The sequence below is a fragment of the Phascolarctos cinereus genome, unplaced genomic scaffold (assembly GCF_003287225.1).
Source record: "Phascolarctos cinereus isolate Bilbo 61053 unplaced genomic scaffold, phaCin_HiC Scaffold_3;HRSCAF=262, whole genome shotgun sequence".
NCBI lineage: Eukaryota > Metazoa > Chordata > Mammalia > Diprotodontia > Phascolarctidae > Phascolarctos > Phascolarctos cinereus.
Window position 1 is genome coordinate 41,935,854 of NW_027555736.1, and position 24,701 is coordinate 41,960,554.

General features: G+C 41.2%; 1 protein-coding gene across 1 annotated transcript; it reads right to left on the reverse strand.

The window, feature by feature from the left end:
- Positions 1–1,295: 1,295 nt before the first annotated feature.
- Positions 1,296–24,391, reverse strand: ECHS1 (enoyl-CoA hydratase, short chain 1). Its single transcript, XM_020994665.2, has 8 exons — positions 24,238–24,391; positions 15,299–15,496; positions 12,384–12,511; positions 9,581–9,680; positions 7,481–7,585; positions 6,600–6,719; positions 3,745–3,812; positions 1,296–1,897 (listed from the first exon to the last, which is right to left on the reverse strand). Exons 1-8 carry the CDS (start codon positions 24,323–24,325, stop codon positions 1,832–1,834), a joined length of 873 nt encoding a protein of 290 aa, XP_020850324.1. The 5' UTR covers positions 24,326–24,391; the 3' UTR covers positions 1,296–1,831.
- Between the last annotated feature and the right edge of the window lie 310 nt (positions 24,392–24,701).

Consider the following 24,701-nt stretch of genomic DNA (forward strand, 5'->3'; position numbering starts at 1 on the left):
TTGCTACCACAAAGCCCTTTCATCATATTCAGTGCCTCTGGTTCTGCCAATGGTAGCAGCTTCCTGGGACCAAGGGGGAAGAAGAGTCTGGTGACTTCTCTCACATAGGGACCGATCATTTTCCAGGATAATGAATTCACAGCTCCCCTGGCAGTGAGAGTATCTGTGCTTGTCTTCTCACAGTTCCACCAATACTGACTATCGCCATCTCGCATCGTCTTTGCCAACTTGACAAGTACGAGGTGAAACCTACTGTTCGAAATATTCTAAGCGGAAAAGGCTGAGCACAGTGCTCTCTTTAGAGAGCTGAGAGACCCGAGGCCCAGAAAAAGCACAGACTTATCCAAGGTCATACAGCTAGTAAATCACTCAATTATGGCAGGACTGGGGTTTAACTAGGATGAGCTGGAAAGCCTACTTAAAAACAGGCATGGCTAACATGTCTATAGTGCCTACTACGTGCCAGGCACTGTGCTAAGCTCTCTACAGTCATCTCATTTCATCCTCACAACAACTCTGAATGTCAGGTGCTAGTATGATCCCCATTTGACAAATGAGGAAACTGAGGCACACAAGGAAGGGTTAAGTGACTTGCCCAGGGTCACACAGCAGCTATGCTACTTGCTCCATGTGACCTTGGGCAAATACATCACTACTCTCTTTTCTGCCTTAGTTTCCTCATCTGTAATGAGGAAGTTGAACTAGATGACATCTAAGGACCCATCAGACTCTAAATCTACGATAGCACAACTTGAACACAAAACTTTTGACTCTAAATTCAGCGATTTCACTGTACCTCCTCTCTCCCTAAACTGCCCCAGAACACAATGTTTTGGGTTCCCCTGGCTACTGTTTAGTTCTTGTGTCTCCTTCTTTGCTCTCAAGCCATGGGCAATCAATCACTTCTTGCTACTGTCCTCAGGCTGCCTCCTCCCATTACTGATTTGCAGCTTTGTGCAGGGAAGCAGGATTGCCAAGCCTACTGGAACTGTGCCTAAACCAAGAATTATCCAGCTCTTAAGGAGGCCATTTCCTAAAAGTAAATGCATGAATTTCCATTAACAGACATCCTGATGTCCACTTGAGCTGCTCAGAAACATTCTCCACCTCCTTCCTGGTTCTCAGCTATGTTCCTGTTAACTGAAGCTGCCAGATACATGAACATGGCCCAAGTAACAAGTACTCACCCTAAAAAAGGATGCTACATTCCTGCATGATGGCTCCCTATCCGTTCTGTGGCTCTGTTTCAAATATGATGTTTTTTTTTTAACCCTCAGCTCTTTAGACAAAAGGTATAATGAGTAAGAAGTCATTTTAATCAATGGCTTGTCCACACAATTTAAATAAGCACAAAAGCATGAAGGAAGTGTTTTTCATATTGACATGATTACATTCAAGTGACAGTGAAATACAAACAGGCTGGTCCAGACTCTTAGTCCCTTATGTCAAGTGAAGTTGTTGAAATACAGAACACTGAAGGCTTCCACCAATTTCTGACCTAACACCAGACAATAAGATCAGATTGGTAAGCTGCACCTGGCATTGGAATTAATGACGATGCAGAGACAGACCCATTAAGGCAAATAAATGACTTCAGTGTCTTGAGACAAGACCCTGAATTCTGGTGCACCACAGTACAGAAGGACGAGCTCTCTGAATCAGCAAAGGACGCCCTGAACAGTCTCCTGAAGCAATGCTGCAGTTTTACAAGAGGCACACCGTGTCATTTAGAGTTTACCTGTGCATAACAGCTATGATTTTTTTTATTTTTTAAAAGTCACTTCTAAAGAAAGATACATCTCTTTGCCACTTCTTAAGAATAAGCCAGTAGTTATTTGTCCTTAAAGTTGGGCTTCCTCTTCTCCACAAATGCATTCATTCCTTCTTTCCGGTCATCCTTTCATGAAGAAAGAAAAGGGAAAAGTTGGCATTGATATATAATCTTCCTTCTTTTAGTCCCTAACCTCCCCCACTGGGGAAAAAGTCTATGAATTTATGACATTTAGTCACCTCCTATATCTTTATATATTCCTACTTATACACATTCACTCCAGCCTCCCATACAAATCCCATCTGTGGTGTCCTAGGTCCTCTTCTCCCCACTGAGGCCAATTGCTTGTCAAAAGCAGGACGATTGTATTCATCTCCATCATTCCACCAACATCACAATCACAAACATTTATTAAGAATCTATTTGCATTTGATATGGAGTATTATGGAAAACACGAGAGATGGCAATATCTCAACATCGTTAGGATATTATGTTTTAAATGCCAAAGCCAATAAATGGATCAAAGGCTCACAGATTTAGAATTGAGAGAAGCCTTAAAAGCCATCTGATCTAACTCCCTCATTTTGTAGAAGAGAGAGGGGATAAAGGAGACTAGAAGAAAAAGATTAGCAATCTTCACCAAGGGGAGTATGGAAGAGTCAGAGAGCACAGGATCACACAGTTGTGGGAGCTGAAAAGGACCCAGGGGCCACACAATGAGGCCCAGAGAAGTTACGTGATTTGTTCTGAGTCACACAGGAGGTGGTAACAGAGACAGAGTAAGAACTCAGGGCCTCAGACTGCAATTCCAGGGCTCTGTTCATGATAAATCAAGCTGCTTTAAGCTTTAACAAGCAGATGAGGCCCAAGACAAGGATTGGAGGTTGGTGCTAGTACTACCTTCAGACCAAAACTCAGAAAGGTTAAGGGACCTGCCAGCCAATTGGTATGGCAAAATTCAAACCCAGGTCTCCCCAAATCTGAGTTCATATGTCTTAGGCACCAATATATGACTCCCATACTTTCACATGTTAGAGACTCTTTTATTTGTTCTGCAAAACCTCTAGCACAGTGGGCACTCACCAGGAATGAAGAAATAAGAATGAGAACTGATAGACATTTTCCTTCCTTTGGTTACCAGCAAGTATTCTAAAATTATTAGCTTAAGCTTCATATATTTCAACATAAAAGTCTGGGTGATACAACATTTTATACAATACACACACACACACACACACACACACACACACACACACGCAAAGAATGTTTATTACATGTATTTCAGAAAAAAAAATGTGTGTAAATAAGATGTTTTAAATACATTGGAGGAACTGTCAAAAAAGATGGCAAATCCTTCTATATAATGCCCCGAATAATCTTCTAAATGATCCTTTTTCTAACTCTTGACTTCCTTATATTGTACCATGTCTGTTCCAAGCAGGTTAAACACATCCAGCTAAATCTGGAAATCAGAGCTGAGCCGGCTAGGCAAGAGGCAACTACCACTCCTGGCCAAGCTGAAGTGCCAATTAACCATATGCTTCAGAGAAGCAGGCACTCGCTTTGGCCCCTCTGTGCCTCAGTAGACAGTCTTCATGAGTTGCCAAAAATAGTAACAGAAGTACACACTGATGGAATGCTTTATCAAGTGTGTTATCTATTTGATTAAAAAATCAGCATCTGACAGCCACCCCTCTGGGGGGGAGGGGAACCTCTTGAAACTTGGCTAGACTGGTTTTCTAATGATAGCTGTGCAAATACCTAAAGTCTTCTGGGTAACACCTTTCAAAGCTTGTATTCAGTTGGCATAACCCTAAAGAACCCAGAGCAGCCTCCACATCATCAGAAGGGCCTTAATTACATAACCTCCTGTTTTCATGTTAAGGTCACATGTGAGCAAAGGCTTTAATCTGAATTCCTCTGATTTCTCCAGTATAACCATGGTGCCAACATTGGATAAATCATTTACTTACAGTGGCAAAGGTTGAGTAGAACAGTTTCTTCTCCAATCTCATTCCTTCTGCTAATGTCAACTCAAAAGCTGAAAAACAAATCATATAAATCAAGAATGTGGAAGATATCGGACATGTGTGCATGCATGTGCACGTATGCGTGTGCGTGCATGTGTATGTGCGTGTGTGTGTGTGTGTGTGTGTGTGTGTGTGTGTGTGTGTGTGTGATGTTGTTTTCTGGATGCTTTTTTGTCAAAGTGCTCACCAAATAGGATTGGCCTCTGCGAAGTTTAGCCTTATTCCTCCTACGTTCAGCCTCATCCTCCTATGATTCCACAGAATATCACAAGTTGTCAGGTCCCCTAGGATGTGCCAGATCGACTCAAATCCAAGGTCCTTAGGTGCGTCTGGCAGCTACTGGTTCACTGTAGCTGATTTTAAATTGCAGTACCCAATAGGAGCACATGGTGCTCCTTCAGAAACTTGCTATCTCAATACTAGTGAATGTGAGGGTCTCAAAACTCATACTTATCACCACCTTCCCCCTCACCACTGCTGTATCAGATAAAATTCTGTAAACAATCAAATAAAGAATAATAAAGAAGTTAACAAATATACTGGAAGGGCTTTCAGAGGATTTTTTATACCTGTGTCTCAGGCACTTTACAGGAGAAGAGACAGGCCCAGAGAAAATGTGCTGTGCCCTAAAGCCCCAAGCTAATTAGTGGCATTAGGCCCACAGCTTTCCCAACTTCTAGTCCTGTTCTTATACAGCTCCACTCACAAGTCAAAAAAAAGATTCATGTGGCCAACAGTTTCTAATCCTTAACTTTCCATTTCAAGAACTGTACCCAGAGAAAGACCCTCTTTTGCGTCTGACAAGCAGCAGGAGCAGGGTACAAAAGAAACCACTCCTAGGCACATGCTTCATACTCTGTTTGAGGCGTAAGTTCAAAGGCTGGTTTCATTTGGAGATTTTTGCAGCAGGTTGTATCAGAAGTAAGCAAAGATCCCTAGGGTAGGAGTTCTTAAGTCTATGGAACTCTAAGGGGTCTGTGGATAGATTTCAGGTCATCCATGAACTTGGAACTTTTAATACTCTGATCATTGTATTTCAATATAGCTGGTTTTTGCAATATGTTAGGGGCATTTTTGATTCCCTTTTATTACTCAGCACTCAGGACCACTCCTGCAATTTTTGGTTAACTATAAGTTTTTTTTCATGCTAACTTCAAGTGTATAAAAGCTGTTCCTCAGAAAAGGAGACAGAAGAAGAATTTCAATTGTCTCTGACTCCTTGGAGATGAGTAAATCCTCCTCCTCGATCAGCCTATTATGAATCCTCCATAAGTAATCTGTAATCTGACTCAGTTTACCTACAGAGTTTGTTTGATGAAGTCTGTTTCCTTAGAGATATAGAAGATTAGGATTCCGTTTAACTAAGTTTGTACAACTTTTATGACACTGAAAGAAGTATGGGATATTGGTTCTAGCTTCTCTTTAACTTTTATGGCCTAAGAGGAATGTACAAGATTGCAATATGTAAAAGAATTATTTTGCTATCATTCTGGTATATAATTTTATAATAATACAATTGTTGCTTATAATTATAAGAAGCCTTGTCAGAATCCTCATGGTGGTTCAAGTTTACTCAGAGGCCTAAACCTATACTTAAGCATAATAACAAAACCTGGGCTTTTACTGCCATCATTTCTGCATTGTGGTAAATATGTATTTGCCAGAAGCTATCTACCACATGAACTCAGAGAGGAGATATTTCTCCCATATCAAATCCTATACAGTTTATGGATTTGAAAGCATTACTCTGAGGAGGGGTCCACAGGTGTCACCAGCCTACCAAAGGGATCTGTAAGACAGAACAAGATTAAGGACCTTTGTTCCACAAGCTTATAAGGTAGATACAAGGATTATGGGAGGCACAAGGAAGGAGATGAAAGGGAAATCAGGCAAAAAGGGTCTGCCCTTGGGAAACCTGTTTTACTTATAGTCCACCCACTTCCTAGAGGGTTTGAGAACTAAAGAGAACTAGGTGGGCTCAAGAAGCTCAGAGTAGAGGTTTCCAGGTACTGAAAAAACTCTGATTGCTACTACAAGGCACTGATTTGCCCTCTGGAAGGTAAGACAAAAGAACACAGTGAGCTACTTCATATTCCTCTTCTGACAAAGGAAAGCACAGTGATCATTTGGCAGAGACAGATTTTTTTTTCCTGGAAGTAAATCTTCTGTAAAAACTTTATTCCAGGAGTGCTTGAATAAGGGTGCAATGGGCCAAATAATTGACAGTATCTTCAACTATGGCTTTATGTAAGCCAATTTAAACAGACTTCTATTGACCCTCTAATAAAGGTTAAGGGTGAATGTAACATGGCTCTTTTTAGACAAAGCTAGGATAATATGGTTCAGATCCTTTGTTTTATGATGATCTAACCTACCATGGTGAAAAACAAAAACCTGGGAGAACTAGAACATTTCCAGGCCTACTAGACTCAAACAGCCAACATCATAGGCCTCCAGCACAGGCTGGACACCTGGTGGATATCTGTTCTTAACTGAATTCTCTAACAAGCACAGGAAATTCAGCTCTCTTATTTAGCTTAAGCAAAAGTCACATGTGTTAGACAGAAGTTATGAAGGAGAGAGTTTTCACTTTGTTACAAATGTTAAGAATCTAAGCCACCTTGCTCAGACAGAAGACCGCCCCACTACCAACTGCAATATCTGAAAATCTAAAAGATTTTTTTAACCACGATATCATTCAATGTCATTAGATTTCAGATTTTAGAACCATCCCCTGAAGCCTTGGTCCCTTCCCCAGGTACTCCTTCCACTCTATTTCCTTTTGCTAAATTCATTACCTGCATTCACTGATTCTTTGGCCATTTCTGTCACAATTTTAGAATTGCTGGCAATTTTTTCTGCACAATGGATGGCTTCTTCAACCACCTTCTCCACAGGGAAAATTTTGCTGACAAGGCCTAAAGCAAAAAACAATGTAAAGAGCACACCAACAAATATATTTGAAGGCATTTAGTCACTGTTTCTACTTCATCAATGACAATTTGAAAGTATTCAAGACTTCAAGAAAGTATTCAAGACTAGTTTCTTATAGAACAATAAACACATTTCCAAAATCAAGAAATAAATCAACTCAGCAAATACACATTCTATGCTTCCTTTCTTCATCATCAAGATTACACCAAGAGTTTCCCCCCAAGAGACCTTGTGTGGATGGTTATCAAGGATGAGAATTTAACAGGGACTTGTTAGGTTTTCTCTTGAGGATGGACTGAACCAAACTCCAGGCAGCCACAATTCAGGGGAGGAGGGTATCAAATTCCCTTCTGTCAAATCCCTCTTGGAAGTGGGCAGAGTGAAAAGGCTCACAGACCAATCATGCAACCTTCTGCCACCCTATTAGTGTCAGCAGCACCAAGGTCCTTGAGCACATACAAGAAGAATAATGGTCCCCTTTCTGGGAGGAATCTCGAGGAACAATCTATTTGAATACAGGAGGAAAATAATGGATACAAAAGCTCCCTTCAACCTTAGCATAGTGAGAGTGAATACCCTATTGTGAGCTTCTACCATTAGATTGTGAGCTCCCTGAGGGCAGGGACCACTTTTTGCCTTGCTCTGAAATCCCCAGTGCTTTGCACTGTACCTGGCACATAGTAGGGGCTTAAGAAATGCTTACTGACTAGTTGAAATGGCAGCTACAAAAGTCTGGGGTCAGTACCTGCCTGCTTGGCTTCTTGAGCTGAGATTCGGTCACCTGTAAGGACCATCTCCATTGCCAAAGACTTTCCAACTACCCGGGTAAGTCTCTGAGTTCCCCCAGCACCTAAGAGGAATGAAAGAATTATTAGACTCTCTTTAAAAAAAAAAAATACCAATACCATCCCATCTACAAGCTTCAGGGGTACTACTGGGTTCAATAAAGGAGGGACAAGGATGGGACAGATGAGATAGCTAAGGGCACAGAAGGGAGAGGCAATAAATGGGGGTAGCAGAAAAATTCTTAACAAAAAAACTATAGGGCATTTGTGCACCTCACTTCCAGGAATTCCCTTAGATATTTAAATCTTTTAGTTATTTCTAGTCTGCCTATACAAGCCCTAGTAAAGAGTGTTTTAGTGCTTAATTGCCTTCATTTCTTTTCCTTTCTTTTTACCCACTGGCTTTCCCAATAATTCCCACTGTGGGACCCTCACAGAAGAAAAAGATAATTTTGGAACAGTGCCCCATATCCCTAGTGAACTCTTCCCACCCCAACTCAGAACTCTCAGCCCCTAAGTACTCAATGGGTAGGTGTTAGGAGTAAAACAATGTAATGACTAATAATTGTTACCCATCAACAAGCAGCTGTAGCCAGTTCTAACAGGGTATCTAAAATCCCTTTCTTCTGCCTGGCACTTGGAAAACTCTTCTGGAATCTGACAGGCTACAAATGTCCATTTCCCATGCAATCTCCCTGATTTGTGTTACCTAGCTTTTGAATTTAGTTTAATTAGATGCACGTGAGGGAGATCTTGTCACCCAATTCTGATCAACTGCCCAGATGCACACAGTAACCAGAACTTGGTCAATATTTTGGACTCCATCCTCCTGTCTTGGCATGCAAGGTCCCCCTCCAGATTTTAGTCGAATCCTTATTCTGCAAATGACTTTAGAAAAGACCTCTGTGTGTACTTGCCCCCTCCAAATTCCGGACCTATCCCTTGTCCCTCTCTTTCATGCCCTTGGGTGATTCCAAGTAAGCCACACTGCACACTGTGGTAAATAAAGACATCAGGTAAAAGGCCTATTGTGTCTTGCCTTCGAGCTCCAAAGCCATGATCCTGTGATCCTTCTTCAAGTCATAAGCTAAACGCTGTCTCTCTGTATAGATACAAATGTGTCTTGTATATATACATCATGTATGTGTGTAAATGTATATACATACACATGTATCACATGCTGCAAATATATACACACATATATGTGCTTGCTCTTGTCACAATAACTCATCCCCAGTCACACTGACCCAGGGCTTCAAGGATTGCCAAGTCCAGGCCTTATACCAATCTCATGAGGTGGGTCACAGAAATATTACCAGCCCCAACTGACAGATAAGGAAGTGGAGGCAGAAATGAGATAACTTTCCCACAGTACTCTAATTAGTAATTGAAGGAGCCTGGACTTGAACCCAAGGTTGTCCTCTAAGGTGCTTCCAGTTCTTCCCATTATCTGTTTAAACTTTTAAAAAAAGGGGAAGAACTCTGGGTCCACCCCCCAGGTTGGGGCTTATGTCATCCTAACATAAGCTGCTAAAATAAGTTAACTGCACATCTCTCTACGAGATTCCTACTTCCTGGATCCAACACAGATTTCTAGTCCTTGTTTTTAGCACTAACCCTCTCTGTCTCTGTTCAACCTCATTTCAGACACCTTTTCATCCTCCAAAGTGTTATATCAATTGTTAGGTATCAAATGAATTAAAGTCTTGCTTCCTTTAATACTCCAAAGATCTAGGATTACAGGGTGGGCACGCCCTTCAGTGATGCAGATATCACACTTGCACAACACATACACACACACACACACACACACACACTCTCTCTCTCTCTCTCTCTCTCTCTCTTTTTCTCTCTCTGTCTCTCTCTCCGCCCCCCTCCATCTCTCTCTTGAGTAGGTGGCCTTCTGGTGATGAGGCCCTCTCTCCTCTCTGATTTCCAGTTAAGACCTGCCAGCATTCTGGGGCTTTGCTGGCATAGCCCTCAAACCCCAGGGTTACCCGTGGGAAGACAACTTTAGTGGCAAAGTCAGGAGTTTATCTCATAGCCTGCAGGCTCATTACCTGGGATGGTCCCTATCAGGATCTCTGGTTGACCAAATTGAGCCTTCTCACCGGCGTAGATGATGTCACACATCATAGCAAGCTCACAGCCTCCCCCAAGCTGCAAAAACAAACACAATGCCCTTAGTGCACAGCAGAAACCAAACCATGATCCCATTCATCAGCTTTAAATCCCCTTAAAACAAAAAAGGGAGGAAGCTGACACAGATTGGAAGGCAATCCCTCTGAAGAGTGAGGTGAGCCAAAACCCAGCATTTACCCTTGGAGGACTGATTACATCTCTAACACATTACTTTAACCCTGAACTTATTCTCCCAATCCCTGCCCTACTATAAGGGACCATTAGCCCTGAAAGCAGCTCTTACACTCAACAGAAAACAACATGTATATTCATGAAAGGTGGGCTGGAAAACTGGAGCATTCCTTCTAATTAGCCTTGAAGAAGAATTCTGTATTTTAATTCATCTAAGAAGCTGGAAAAGTACCCAGAGAAAAGTGTTTTATACCAAATGTATGAAGAAAATGTTTTAAGACTGATTCAATTTTATGACTGATGAATTAATTAAGATTCAAATACTATCACAACACAGGATGGCAAGCAGAAGAGAAGTCACAGGTCATTTAGTCCAGTTCCTTCATCTTATTTTTGAAATTAATTATATTTGGGGGATTTTTATTTTTGGTGGATCTTTGAGCCAAGTCTTTTTAAATGAAATTTTTTCAATGAACAAAAATCTATATTCTCTTTCTCCTGCCACCTCTCTTACCCTTTACTGACAACAAAAACCAAAATCCTTGTAACACATATGCTGAGTCAAGCAAAACAAATTCCTGCATTGGTCACGTGCAAGAAAATGTCTGTCTGTACTCTGAGTCTCTCTCTCAAAGTGGGTAGCGTGTATCATGTGCTGTCTGGAACTGTAGCAGGTCATTGCTTTGATGAAAATGCTTAAGTCTTTCAAAACTGTTTGTCTTGTCTTCACAATGTCACTGTTGTATTAATGGTTCTCCTGGTTCTGTTTATTTCATTCTGCATCACTTCATACAAGCCTTCCCAGGTTTCTCTGAAACCATTCCCTTCATCACTTCTTGCAGCACAATAGTACTCTACTATATTCATATACCATAATTGGTTAAGCCAGTGCCTGATCAACACAGTCCCTCCATTTTATAGATGAAGAAAATGAAGACCATCTCCTCAAGATAGTGATCCCTATGAGCATCTGGCTAGAGGTAAAATTACAAGCCGCCAGAAAAACAGGTAAGCACAAACCCCTATCTCAGACTCTCTGCCAGAGGTCCAGAAGAACACCTCAGGCGTTAAAATGATAAACCCTGTGCATTCCCATAAAACATCCTGAAAAGCTAAAGGCCGTGACTGTTCCCCAATAGATAAATGGTCAAAGAACAGGATCAGGCAGTGCTCTAAATTCAAGCTATACATAACCGAAAAAGTGCTCCACATCATTATCAGAGAAATTAAAATGAAAGCAACTCTGAGGTTCCATCCATCAAATGGCAAAGATGACAAAAGAGAAGGACAATTGTTGGATGGGCTATGGGAAAAAAGGCACACTAATGCACTGCTGGTGGAGCAAGCCACTGGTCCAGTCATGGTAGAAAACAATTTGGAATTATGCCTCCAAAGTCATTACCATTACTAAATCCATACCCCAAGGAGAACACAGAATGAAGAAAAAGATCTATATGTAAAAAAATGTCAAAAGCAGCTCTTTGTTACAACAAAGAACTAGAAACTAAGGACTGTCTGTCCATCACTCAGGGAATGAATGGAGAAATTATGGTATGTGAATGTAATAGAATATTACTGCATTGTAAGAAATGACAAAACGGATGGTTTCAGACAAATCTGGGAAGACTTGTATAAAACTCATGTCCAGTAAAGTAAATAGGACAGGAGAACCATTTATACAATAACAGAAACATCATGAAGACAATGGACTAAAGGTGCTGAAGGAGACCAACATTTTCAGACAAGGCCAATGTGGGAATTTACTGTACTGGACTACGCAATTTTTTTTTTTTACAGGGGCCTGCCTCCCTCATTCCCTCCCTTTTTTCCTTCCTTCCTTTCTAATTCCTTCCTTCTTCTCTCACTCCAATTTGCAGAATGAAGGAGGTGGGAAGTACCAAGGAGTCAGGGGAAAAAAAAGAGTGTGGGGGGGAAGAAAGAAGAGAGGGTCATTGAAGCATTTTTTAAAAAAGAATGCATGAGGGACAACAGAAGAAAGGCTCAAAGGAAATACAAACAGGGAAGCTTTGAAAGCTACAGGCTGCATTTATTACATACTTAAAAGGAAATACAAACTATACATAATAAAAATTTTCACATATAATCCTCTTTTTCTGTCCTACTTTGTATATGAAAATGCTCACTGGATTTGGAGTTTAAGTTAAAAATAAAAAGAAACTATAAAGAACAAAGGCAATTACAATGTCCACTTCCTAGATTAAAAAAAAAAAAGATGATTAATTCACACCAAGGGCCATAACAAATAACCTGAAGGCTTCCAGTAGGACTCGGTTTTTACCAGTCAGTGGAATACAAAGTTTGAAGTTTAGTTTTCGTGAAGAAGTTACGACTGCTAAGAGAGAAGCCACTCCTCCCTGAACCCTCCTGAATTTCTAGGTACTCAAATAAAAGAAGTGCCTGTTGGCCCCCAACTATTGGTGGAGGGCTCCAAGGGGGAAAATTCAAAATTTATGCTTTAAATATGTTTGGATTGAATCACTAAGCCCTCTAAGATGAAGGAAACTGATGGGAGAAAGCACCAACACTCACTGCAAAACCGTTGACCGCAGCTATGACTGGCTTCTTAAATTGGTTCAGGAAGTCCCAGTCCTTTAAGAAATTATCTGAGTAGCAAGACTGGAAAGTCTTATCACGTATCTCCTTGATGTCTGCTCCAGCTATTAAGAGAGAGAAAAACTGATGGAGATCTAACTGTTATAGAGAAGAGGCCCCATCCCTCATCACTTAACCTTTTGGAAGCGCAGAATCGAATCGAATCTAATCTTTGTGGGGATGACCTCTAAGTAGGTGTGCTGGGATTTTAAATCAAACAATTATAGGAACATTATTACAATAGTATTCAAATACAAAAGTGGAGCTGAATCTTAATTTTGCAAGGCATCATGGTAGAGTAAACAGAAGGAGGTCAGCCTTGGAATCAGGAGAGCCTGGCTTCAAGTCCTGACTCTGACCAATACTGACGGTGTAGGAGAGTCACTTAACCTCTCTATGCTCCAAGAAACTCTCTGACCATAAGCTGCAAAGAAGGCACAGACCTACAATGATAGAGGAAGTACTTCCTACAGCTTCCTACACCAATGAAATCACCAGTATATGTGTGCGGGGTGGGGTGGGAGAACTGAATTCACAGATCCAGAGTTGGAAGGAACCTTAGAGGCCATTTTACAAATGAGGAAAAGAAGTCTTAGGGAAGTTCAGTGACTTGCGCAAGGTCACGGGGTTATTAAAAGGGCCATTTCTCAATCCTTGTTGCACAGATTGAAGAATATGCAGAGCAGCTGCTTTCTAGCAAGTTTCCCACTCACTCCCACAACACTTTTAAGTATGATTGCCCCCAAACAGTGTTTCACTCTAATTTTTTTTTAACTTTTAAAATTTATTTTAAACTTAAATACAAATTAAGAAAAGGAAAAAAAAATATTGCCATGTACACAGCAGAACATAAGAGAGTATTCAACATAAAGCAATAAATTTCTATCTCAAGAAAACCTATATAATACTACAGATTGTGTTCAGAGCTGTCCATCTTTTCTTTGCTTCCTTGTAGGTTTTCTTCTGTCCTCTGCTGTGCACTTTTGACTTTATTTTTCTCCTTTCCTTAGCCCCCCGACCCAGAAGACTATAATTAAGTGTGGAGATATGTATATATACACACACATATACACATGTACACATACACAGAAATCCATAAACATGTACACATATACACATATACAAATTTTTCTAAATCCACCAGCTCATAATTTCCTACACCACAATAATATTCCAACCCAATCACCTTCTATCTGGGACTGTCTATGAGAGTTTCCCCCCAATTTTCTGCATTCCCTCTATTCTTGGCTACATAGGTTTTATTTATACAGGAAAATTTTAATTTAAAATAATCAAAATTATCCATGTTATATTTCAATACTGTTCTCCCCTTATAATATGGTTAAGGTCTGATATTACTGAACCTATTCCTTTCAGATCTTTTACCCCTGATTTCCTTGAAATTCCTACTCTACTCTTCCAAATGAACCCTGTCATTATTTTTTCTGACTTGGTAAGATAATGTTTTAATAATTTAACTAGGATGGCATTACATAGATGAGTTAGATTAAAACTGTCATTTTGTAAATTATATTAGCCTTACCTATCCATGTACAATAAATATTACTTGATTTATTTACATACTTTGTTTGTATAAAAGGTGTTTTGAGTTTATATTAGTATAGTTTCTGTGTGTTTTGGCAGGTATGTGCTCATATTTTTTTATATTGTCCAGATATGTGATATGATCTAAAATTATTGATTAATATGGCTGACACACAGTGCGGTTTCCTTATTTTTCTCTTTTGATTAAATCTGACTTTAGCTTTAACTTTGTCTGAGATCATGATTACCATCCCTGCTTCTTTACATAATAAATTCTACTCCTGACCTTTATTTTAAGTTTGTGTGTATCTCTTATTTTTATAGCATTTCCTGAAAGCAACATGTTACTGAATTTAATTTTTTAATCTGCTATCAGTTTCATATAGGTATCACTAATATTTTAAAAGGTGCTATTGACAGGATACGAAGCCATGCTTTATGAAAGTCTCTGCGAATAGAATACATATGTCGAGTGAATGGGATGTCCCTGTGAAGACTCCTCAGCGTAATTAAGGTTTGGGATAAGGCTGAGTGGCATGAGGGGTCCCGTGAAAACTTCTTAGAAGAAGAAATGGAAATTGTACTATGACACACGGTAGGCACAGCAGTCTGACAGGCCTAAGTTTTAGTTTACTAGAAATCACCTGAGTTACGGGAGTCTATCCCAAGTACCCCCCCCCTTTTCTATGCCATTGTTATTTCAGCAGTTAAAGTTTGCCAAGCCTGAAAGTCCTGAAGAAGCCCCCCCTGTATTTTGTTGATGCACCTGTTGCTATATTTCGGTCATGGTGACCTGGCCATACAGTACAGTGTCTAGCCTGACTGCACATCTTTACTTGCTGTTTTGGTAATGTTTCAACAAACTAAGGGCTAAATATGGATATCGGTAACTTGTAACTAAGACGTGCATACTGTTTGTTGTTGTTTGCTCCTATGGTAGAGTTTCATGTTGAGATTGGGAGCCAAAACATCGGCCAGTTGGTGGGAGGAGGGAATTTGCCCATTAGGGTATAGAATCAGGTCCTTTTGCTTCTGTCTGTGTCTCCTTTCACCAGAGTATTCTGGTGGAGGGACACCCAAATCTCAAGGTTTGAAATAATAATAATAATAATAATAATAATAATAATAATAATAATAATAATAATAAAAAATTAACTTTCTGTTTCTCCTTGGATACCTCTGTGTTTTTTAATTTGAGTGGCATCCCACACATCAAGGAAGGTCAGTTACAACTCATAAAGACGTCCATAAGTCCAGCCAAACTTGGCAAGGTCATTTAGTCACTGTTGCCATCCAATGCAACCCACCTGCAAATGCTTTTTCTGTGCCTGTCATGACTACGGCTCCTATGGACGGATCCTTCTGAAACATCATCAGGGCCCGACTGAGCTCTTCTATCAGACCCTTGCAGAGTGCATTCAGGGCCTCTGGCCGGTTCAGCTGGACCAGCCCCACATTATTATTCTTCCCTCTCTTCTCTGCAATGATGTATTCAAAGTCACCACCTACAATGAGAAAGCACAAAGGAAAATGCCACTCAGGAAAAAAAATCAAAGTAGCCCCCTGGGCTCATCCTTCCCCAGCCTCCTAAATCTATAACAAAGAGCAGCAACTGATCCAAAATAGAATTTCAAGGCATTCTTGCTTTCGAATGATGAGATTTTGTTTTGTTTTGTTTTCTGCAAGGCAATTGGGGTTAAGTAACTTGCCCAGAGTCACACAGCTACTAAGTGTCAAGTGTTTGGTCTGAGACCAGATTTGAACTCAGGTCCTCCTGACTCCAGGACTGGTGCTCTATCTACTGTGTCACCCAGCTGCCCCTGAGGTTTGCTTTTTGTTGGTATAAATTAAAAAGAGGAGAATGGATAGATTCAAGGTTCAGACTAAGACATGCATTTCTGGACACTGCCAATGCTGAAATTTGTTTTGCTTTACTATGCATATTTGTTACAAGGGGGGTTTTTCACCTTTTTTTTTTCAAATGGGAAGGTAGGAGGGAAAGAAAATAAATTGTTAATAGAAAATAAAATTTAATAGGAAAAAGGAAGGGAGGAAGGGGGTGGGGAAGTCAGTTACTCTGGCTTCATATATACCTACAAACTCATCAGCTACAGCTTTGTGAGCCCCATGTAGTTAACTAGCCACTACTCCCTAGGATCCCATTCTCTTAGCTTTTGTCAGAGAAGAAAGGCTGCCTAAAGCAGGGGGCCTGGGACACTTAGAGAGAGACTGCTCAATGAGCTCAGGGTTCTGTCCCCACCCTCTTTCTTCCTGACCACTTCCTCTGCTGGGCCTCTGGGAATAAAGACTGAAGTAGCTCAATGGCATTAGATGGTAAATTCCTTGAGGGCAGATACTGTCTTTCCCCTATTTTTTTGTATCATCAGGGCTTTGCACAATGCCTGGCACACAGCAGCTGCTTAATAAATGTTTACCGATTGACTCTCATGAAGAATAATTGGCCTTCATATAGCATTTAAAGTTTACATAACTTACCCCGTTTTAACCTCATGACGATCTTATGAGATAGGGACTAGAGACATCATTCCCATGTCACAGATGAGGAAAACGACTTGTGGCTGCACAGCCATTCAGTGCCAAGTGGGCTGGATTCCGACTCCCCCACGCTGTTCACTACATCATGTGGCCTCTATGTTCTCAAGAGCAGAATGGCTGAGGTAAAGCAGACCACACTGATACTCCCTTCTACTCACTCTCACAATGATTCATAAACACTCCATCTTCACTATCTCCCCTCCTCCATCCCAGAGCAAGTTCCTATTTTAGTAACATGTGGGACCTGGTACAATAGGTGGTCTATGCAACTGTTTGCATGGCTGAAATGGTCTACAGATAAATAAACAAAACCAAAAATTAAAAAAAAAAAGCCTGACACTGAGCAAAACTGGCCAATACACCTGGTTCATGACCAATGGGAGAAGCTGTTTTGCTTGACTATGCACATTCATTTCAAGGGTTTTGTTTTTTCTTTTCTTTTCTTCCTAGCAAGAGAAGGGGAAGGGAAAGAGAAAAAAGTGCCTGTTAGTTACCAAAAATAAAATTTAATTTTAATGTAAAAATTTTTTAAAAAGCTGAGTCAATGTGAGCAAAGAGAAATAATGTCTAAATTATGGGAAAATTTAGGATTAGGGTTAGTTAGGAATTGGGGAATATAAATCACAATGAATGCAATTGATCCCTACTCAAAATGAGCTTACAATGTAATGGTGGAGACAATTAATACATAGAATAACATGTACAGCACAAATACAAATTAATAAGTACGAGGTAACTTGGGAAGGTGGGCAGCAGAAGTTGGGGAGATCAGGAAAGGCTTTTCTGCAGAAGGTGGGGATTTAGCTGTATCTTAATGGAAAAGATGGGCTCTATGAGCAGAGGATCTATGGCAGGGGTCTTAATCTGGGGTCTGTGAACTTAAAAAAATATTTTTTGACAATTGTATTTCAATGTAATTGCTTTCTTTTATTCTCCTTTGCATTTTAGGCATAAAAAAACCCCATTATTCTGAAAAGGGGCCCAGGAAATAATAAGAGTTAAAAACTCCTGCTACCTATGTAAGGGAATGTTGTGCATGTGGAACATCAAGACCAGCTTGTCTAGCCTAGAGAGCAGATGCCCAAGGGGAATAATAAATAAAGCCTGAAAGGTAGATTTCAAAAGACTTTCCATGGCAAAGAGAAGAAGTCTGTAGGTTACTGAGTAGCAGAATGACCTGTTCAGATCTGTGCTTGAGGAATATCCCTTTGGAGCTCAATGGAGAAAATCGAGAGATCTGAGTCAGGGAGACCAATGAGGAGGCGAGCACAACAGTCCAGCTGTGAGGTGGTAGTTGTGTGAGGAAAGAGAAGAGGTCATATGCCAGAGATAGAGGTAAAATCGACAAGACGTGGAAAAACTGATCATACAATATGGCTATTGAGGGAGAATGAGGAATTGAGGTTGAGTCATAGGTTGCAAAACTGAGTGACCAAAAGGATGGTGGGAAGTTCAGAAGAGGGATGGATTTGGGGGAAGAGATTATGGGGCATGTCATGGGTAGTCATATACTGAAAATGAGACAGATGGGGCACCAGTGAACTGCTAGGCCTCTTCAAAGTATTCAAAGACCTTAGGAAAAGTCTCTTATAATTTAAGAAAAACCAAAGACAAGAGCACCTAGGTGGCACAGTGGATAGAGTGCTGGGCCTGGAGTCGGAAAGACTAATCTTCATAAGTTCAAATCTGGCCTCAGACACTTACTAGCTGTGTGACCCTGGGTAAGTCACTTAACCCTGTTTGCCTCAGTTTCCTTATCTGGAAAATGAGCTGGAGAAGGAAATGGCAAACCTCCAGGGGTGGAAGTTTGACCTGAGAGAAGTGCAAATCCCTCCAGGCCAACTTTTCAGAATCAATAAACAACAAGCCCTGTGGTTGGGCTAGGTTGGGAGGCAGACCGGTCTCCTGAACTTTCACCTCATGAACACTGTTGGGGGGGGGGGTCTGACGGCTAAGCAGGAGAAGAATGAAGGACTTCCTCTATCAAGGGACACCAAACACAGTTGTGCTGACCAGGGGAAGTCCCGGGCTTCAGCTGAGGGGAAAAGGAGTTAACACATGCCTAGTGAGTATGGTAACAGAGGGACGAACAGAGGGACGGGGACCCTGCTGGCTGGGGGCACTTGCAGGACAGCAGAGTCCCTGGTTTCAGTTCCAGGGCAGAGAGGACAGTTACAGTTTGCAGCCACCAGAGGGACCACAGGGAGCAAGAGTGCTCGCAGGGCAGTGTGGCTAGAGGCCCTACTAGCAGCTTAGAGGCGTGGCCAAAGTTGGGCCCTGGGACAGAGCTCCAAAAATAACAGATGAAGGACATGTGGTTTGGGGCATTATTCACCACACCTTGGGACTAGAACTTGACTATAATAATAAGCTGCTGAAAACAAAATAAAAATTAAAAATGAGTAAAAGAGAAAGAACCCAACCACACATAGCTACTATGGGGATAGAGAAGATCTGGGTTCATGTTCACAGGAATATAGCATAGCTAGAAAAAAAAATTACTCTTTCTTCAATGAGAAACATCAAACTGTCACATGCCCAAAAAGAGATCTTTAAAGAACTTAAAAAGGACTTTAAAAATCAAATAAGAGATTGAGGAAAAATTGGGGGAAAAAAGAGCAATCCAAGAAAATTACGAAAAAAGTCAATCAACTGGAAATAGAGAATCAAAAACTTAAGAAAGAAAATAATTCCTTGAAAACTAGAAACACACTAAGAAATAATAAAACAAAATCAAAAGAATGAAAAAATAGAAAAGAATGTGAAATATCTCATCAGAAAAACAACTGATGCTGGAGAACAGGCCAAAGAGGGACATTATCAGAACAGCTGGACTACCTGAAAGTTATAATCAAAAAATGAATCTTGACACAGTATTACAAGAAATTATTAAGGAAAATTGTCTTTAAGTTCTAGAACAAGAAGGTAAAGCAGAAATAGAAAAAAAAAATCCACCAGTCAACACCTGAAAGAGATCCCAGGAAGAAAACTCACAGGAATATCATAGCCAAGTTTCAAAGCTCCCAGATTAAGGAGAAAATATTGCAAGCAACAAGAAAAAAAAACAATTTAAACATTGCAGAGCTATAATCAGGATTACATAAGACCTAGCAGCTACTATGCCAAAGGAACATAGGTCTTGGAACACTATTTTGTAGAGCAAAAGAGTTGGGGTTATGGCAAAGGATAACTTACCCAGCAAAGTTAAGTTTAACCCTGAATGGAAAAAAAAATGAATATTTAACAAACTGAAAGAATTTCAGGTATCTGTGTCAAAAAGAGCAGAACTTAATGGAAAATTTGACATATGAGATCCAGAGAAATATAAGATAAGCATTAAAGACTAATTATAAGGGACTCAATAGGGTCAAATTGTTACTTTTCATATGCAAAAATGTTATTAGTATTCTTATGACTGTCATCATCATTATTTGAGTAGTTTAAAAAAAGGTTTGGCCTAAGCTGTGTATGATTGGGTGATTCTAAAAAAATAAAACTATGTAGGGAGAGATTAAAAGGAGTAATTATCTCATACAAATGAGGCATGAAAGGAAGAAGTGACAGAGAAGTAAATGGGGGAGGAGGGCTGGTAGTGTTGGAAACTTATTCTCATCAGAAATGAATTAAAGAGGGGGCAGCTAGGTGGTGCAGTGGATAGAGCACCGGCCCTGAAGTCAGGAGGATCTGAGTTCAAATCCGGCCTCAGACCAAACACTTGACACTAGCTGTGTGACCCTGGGCAAGTCACTTAACCCCAATTGCCTTAAAAAAAAAAGAAATGAATTAAAGAAAGAACAACGTACACATCTAGACAGGTATAAAAGTCTTCTAAATCTGAAAGAAATAAGAGAGCAAAGGGGTATATGGTAGAGACTTCTAGAAGGGTGTGTAGATTAAGAATTAGGAAGGGGAGGAGATAAGGAAGAAACTCTTAGAAAGATAAATAACGGTGGAAGTGGGAGGAGAGGAAAAGGAGGGATCCTTCCAGACGTGGGTAGATTAAGGAATTAGAGGGCAAGGTAGATGAGGGCGGATAAGGTAAATAGGGTAAGGATAGTTAGGAAAAATAGGATACAGGGAAATACACAAGTAATTATAACTTAGAATGTGAATGAGATGAATTTACCCATAAACAGGAACAGATAGCAGAATAGATTAAAAATCTGAATTCAACAACATGTTGATTTCAGGCAACACAATAAAAATAAGATACAGTGATAAAATAAAGGGCTGGAGAAGAATTCATTATGTAAAAAAGGCAGGCGTAATAACTATGATAACAAAATTAAAGCTAAAATAGATTTAATTAAAAGAGAAAAATAGGGAAACTACACTATGCGTTACCAATATTATTCAATGTTGTCTTAGACCATTTAAAATAACTACGACATATAAAATATCTTGAGAGTATACCTGCCAAAACAGAAACAGGAAAGACACGAAACATAAAACACACTTTATACAAATGAAGTCAGATTTAAAATTGGAGAAATATTCATTGTTCATGGGTAGGAAAACCAATATAACAAAAAATGACAATTTTCCTAACCAATCTATTCAAAGCCATCTCAATTACTAAAAATTATTTTACTGAGTTAGAAAAAAATAATAAAATTTATCTGAAAGAACAAAAGGTCAAGAATTTCAAAGAAACTGAGAGAAAAAAATGTAAAGGAAGGAGATTCCGCAGTATCAGACCTTAAACTATATTATAAGATAAGAACATTACTGAAGTGTACAATTGACAATTTCTATTATTCTAAACTAAAATATTTTCTATAAATAAAGCCAGTGGAACCAAGATTAGAAGGAAAGCAGAAAATTGGAGGAAAAAAAACTTTCACAGGCAATCCGTCAGAAAGGATATATGTTGGAATACTGCTGTAATATAAGAAATGATGAGCTAGTTGATTTAGAAAAACATGGAAAGACTTGGACCTATGAAAAAAGATGCTATCCACCTTCAGAGAAAGAGATGACACATAGAAATATGCAGAGTATGGTTTTACATATACGTATAGGTGTGTGTACAGGTATATTTATGTGTATGTTTACAGACATGTATGCATATGTATATAAAAGACAATAATATCACAGGTTTGGGATAGCTGTAATTAGCATTTGTAGAGAGTGTAGCCATAGGGATAAAATCACAGATCCAAAGTTATTACAATTGCATTGTCTTTGGGGCCTTAACTACAGATGTGTAATAACTTTACCAGGGAATCTTGCACGACAGGGATAGCCCTTAAGATAAAATATATTATATGACATTGGCTTATTTCCTGTGAAGGCAATGGTGGAGCATGTTCTGTTTAAAAAAAAAATCATCATAGATCCAAAGTCAAGTCAACAAGAATTTATTAAGTACCTCCGGTGTGCCTGAACATTATGCCTTCTCTTTTAGGCTTTATGTAAGGTATGAGTATCCAATAAATGGCTCACATTGCAAATCCTGTTTAATCATGACAGCATCTATAGGAACGTAAGGCTTACCTTGTGTGTGTTAGGGGGATACAATCAATTTTATAACAAAAACATTTTGATTCTGAAATGCTAGTTCAGACAGTGTTGCTAGGGTTCAAATAAGAAATAGGGAAGCAGAATGGTGAGGTACGAGGAAGATCTGAGTCCAAATCCAGCCTAGCTGCATGGCCACCGGTAATGTAACCTCTGTCTGCCTCAGTTTCTTCTATTGTAACATGGGGATAATAGTGTCTCAGCGTTGTTGTGAGGATCAAATAAGATGATACTGCAAAGCACTTAGCACAGTGCTGGCACACAGTAGGCACTTATATAAATGCTAGCTATGATTATTATAAGAAGCTAGAGATCTTCGCATTACTATTCAAACTCTTTGCTAGTGACTATGATCTTGCCTGAATTTAGGGAAGCTGCTCCTGGACAAAAGACACAGTTGATAGGTTAGGCTCATACATGAAGCATGAAGTGTAGCCAATTTGGTCACTATCATTACTCTAGCTACTAAACGGATATTCCTAAAGCAACGGTCTGAACACATTGATTTTCACACACAAGGCACTTCAGTGCCTTCTAATGGCCCTAGGACCAAATACAAACTTGTGCTTAGCAGGTGAATCCCTCATAATCTGGCTCTAGCCTACCTTTCTCAACTGCCTGTACCTACTTCCCTTCACAAAGTCCAGGTTCTGGCCCAAGCAGCCTGCTTACTGCCGTCCGTATACAACATTCCATTCTCCTGTCTCTATGCTCTGGTGAGGCTGTCCCTCTTGTCAAGCTCTCCCTTCTATGTTTCACCTCCTGGAATCCCTAGCTCCCTTCAAAGCTTGGCTCCAGCAGCACTTCCTACACAAGCCTTTCCCCCAGTTTTTAGTTCTCTCTGTTCTGTTTCCTCTCCTCTCCTGCACAAATTATGGATTCACTCATCTGAGTCCATGTTAGCTTGCCCCATCCCCAGTAGAAAGGAAACTCCTGGAGGGCAGGGACTGATGCATCTTTTTTTACATTCCCAGTGACCAGGGCAGTGCCTGGACATAGTGGGCACTTAATAAATGCTTGTTGGGGCAGCTATATGGAGCAGTGGATAGAGCTCTTGGCCTTGGAGTCCTGAGGACCTAAGCTCAAATCCAGCCTCAGACACATAACATTTACTAGCTATGTGACCTTGGGCAAGTCACTTAACCCCACTGCCTAGCCAAAAAAAATGTTTTTAAAAAAAGAAAATTTAATAAATGCTTGCTGACTTTCTGAGCTCTACACCTTCCAGCTGCTGTTGCATGGCTTTCCCACCTCAACTCCCACACTTCTTTAACAAGTTTTCCTCCCACCTTCACCCGGCTTCTGTCCCCATGCATCCTCCTGCTCTTTCAGAGGCTCCCAAGACACCTCCTGGTCACCAAATGCAAAGGTCTTTCTTCCAGTGCCCCATTTCTCCTGCATCTGATGACACTGATGAGCACTCCCTACACCTGCATATGCTAATTCTTTCCCCTAGGCTGCAGACACTTCTCCTTTCAGTACTCCTCTGACTCCTCCCATTCTTCACACGTGGGGAGTGAAAGTGAACTTTGTCACTCACCCGGAGGCGCGGGGCTCCACCGCCACCTCCTCTCACAACATTCCAGGCCTTCTCCGGGGCACAGTCTGCCCTGCTTGAAGGGGGAGGGGAGGGCACTCCCAGAAGAGGGAATCCCTCCTCACCAGTTTCTCCTAACATCGAGCCTTTTCCCCACTGGCCCGCGCTTCCGAGTTTCCTGCTCTCTAGGGACCTTCCAATTCTAAATCGATAAAGCCTGACCAGGCTTCAGCCCCAGAGATCGCACTAGGGCCTGGAAGTGCCTCGAGGCAGGGATTCTTTCCCCGGTCTAGTTCTTTTACCGCTACTGGCCGGCACCCAGCAGGTGCTACACAAACTCAGGGTGGCTGAACACCAACGATCCCTCGATCCTATAACTCATCCGCACCTAGCGCCTTAAGGTTTGCAGCAACCCCGTTAAATGAGGATTGTTATTAGACCCATTCTGCGGGTGAGAACACTGAGTCGGGTAGGGTCAGTGACTCGCGCAGGTTCACTTGGCAACGCCGAGATTGGAAGCGGTGGGGCCTCCGCGGCTCTATCCACGCAGGCACGCGGACACCCACAGGGCCTCAGTCCGCCTCGCTCCCCCTCCTCAGCCCCTCCCCCCGCCCCGGGGCCGGCGCGGCTTACCCGCCGCGTAGGTGCGGGCCGCGGGCAGCCAGGGGCAGCGGCGGAGCACAGAAGGCCCGCGGAGCAGCAGCGTAGACAGAGATGCCATAGCGCACAAGCTCCCACACACACAGTCACGGTCACGATGCGCACACCGCCTCTCTGACTAGAGGAATCTAGGCCGTGACTCCGCCCCGCGTCTCTTACTCAGACCAATCAGGGGCCAGGCCGAGAACCGCCCCCTCAATGCCATCGCGAGATCTCCCTCAATCCTAGAAGGGGGGGAGGAAGGAGGCGGGTTAGCCAGCCCCGCCCCCTTGGCAAAGGTGCGGGTTTCTTGGCTTCGCACTGTCAGGCTCTGGACCCGGTTCTAAAGCTGCCAGGGGCCTCCGAGGCGTCCGCTCCAGTCCCCTTATTTTGCAGACAAGGGAACCGAGCCCCAGAGACGGGGAACAACTGCTCAAGGTCACCCTGCTGGGAAACTA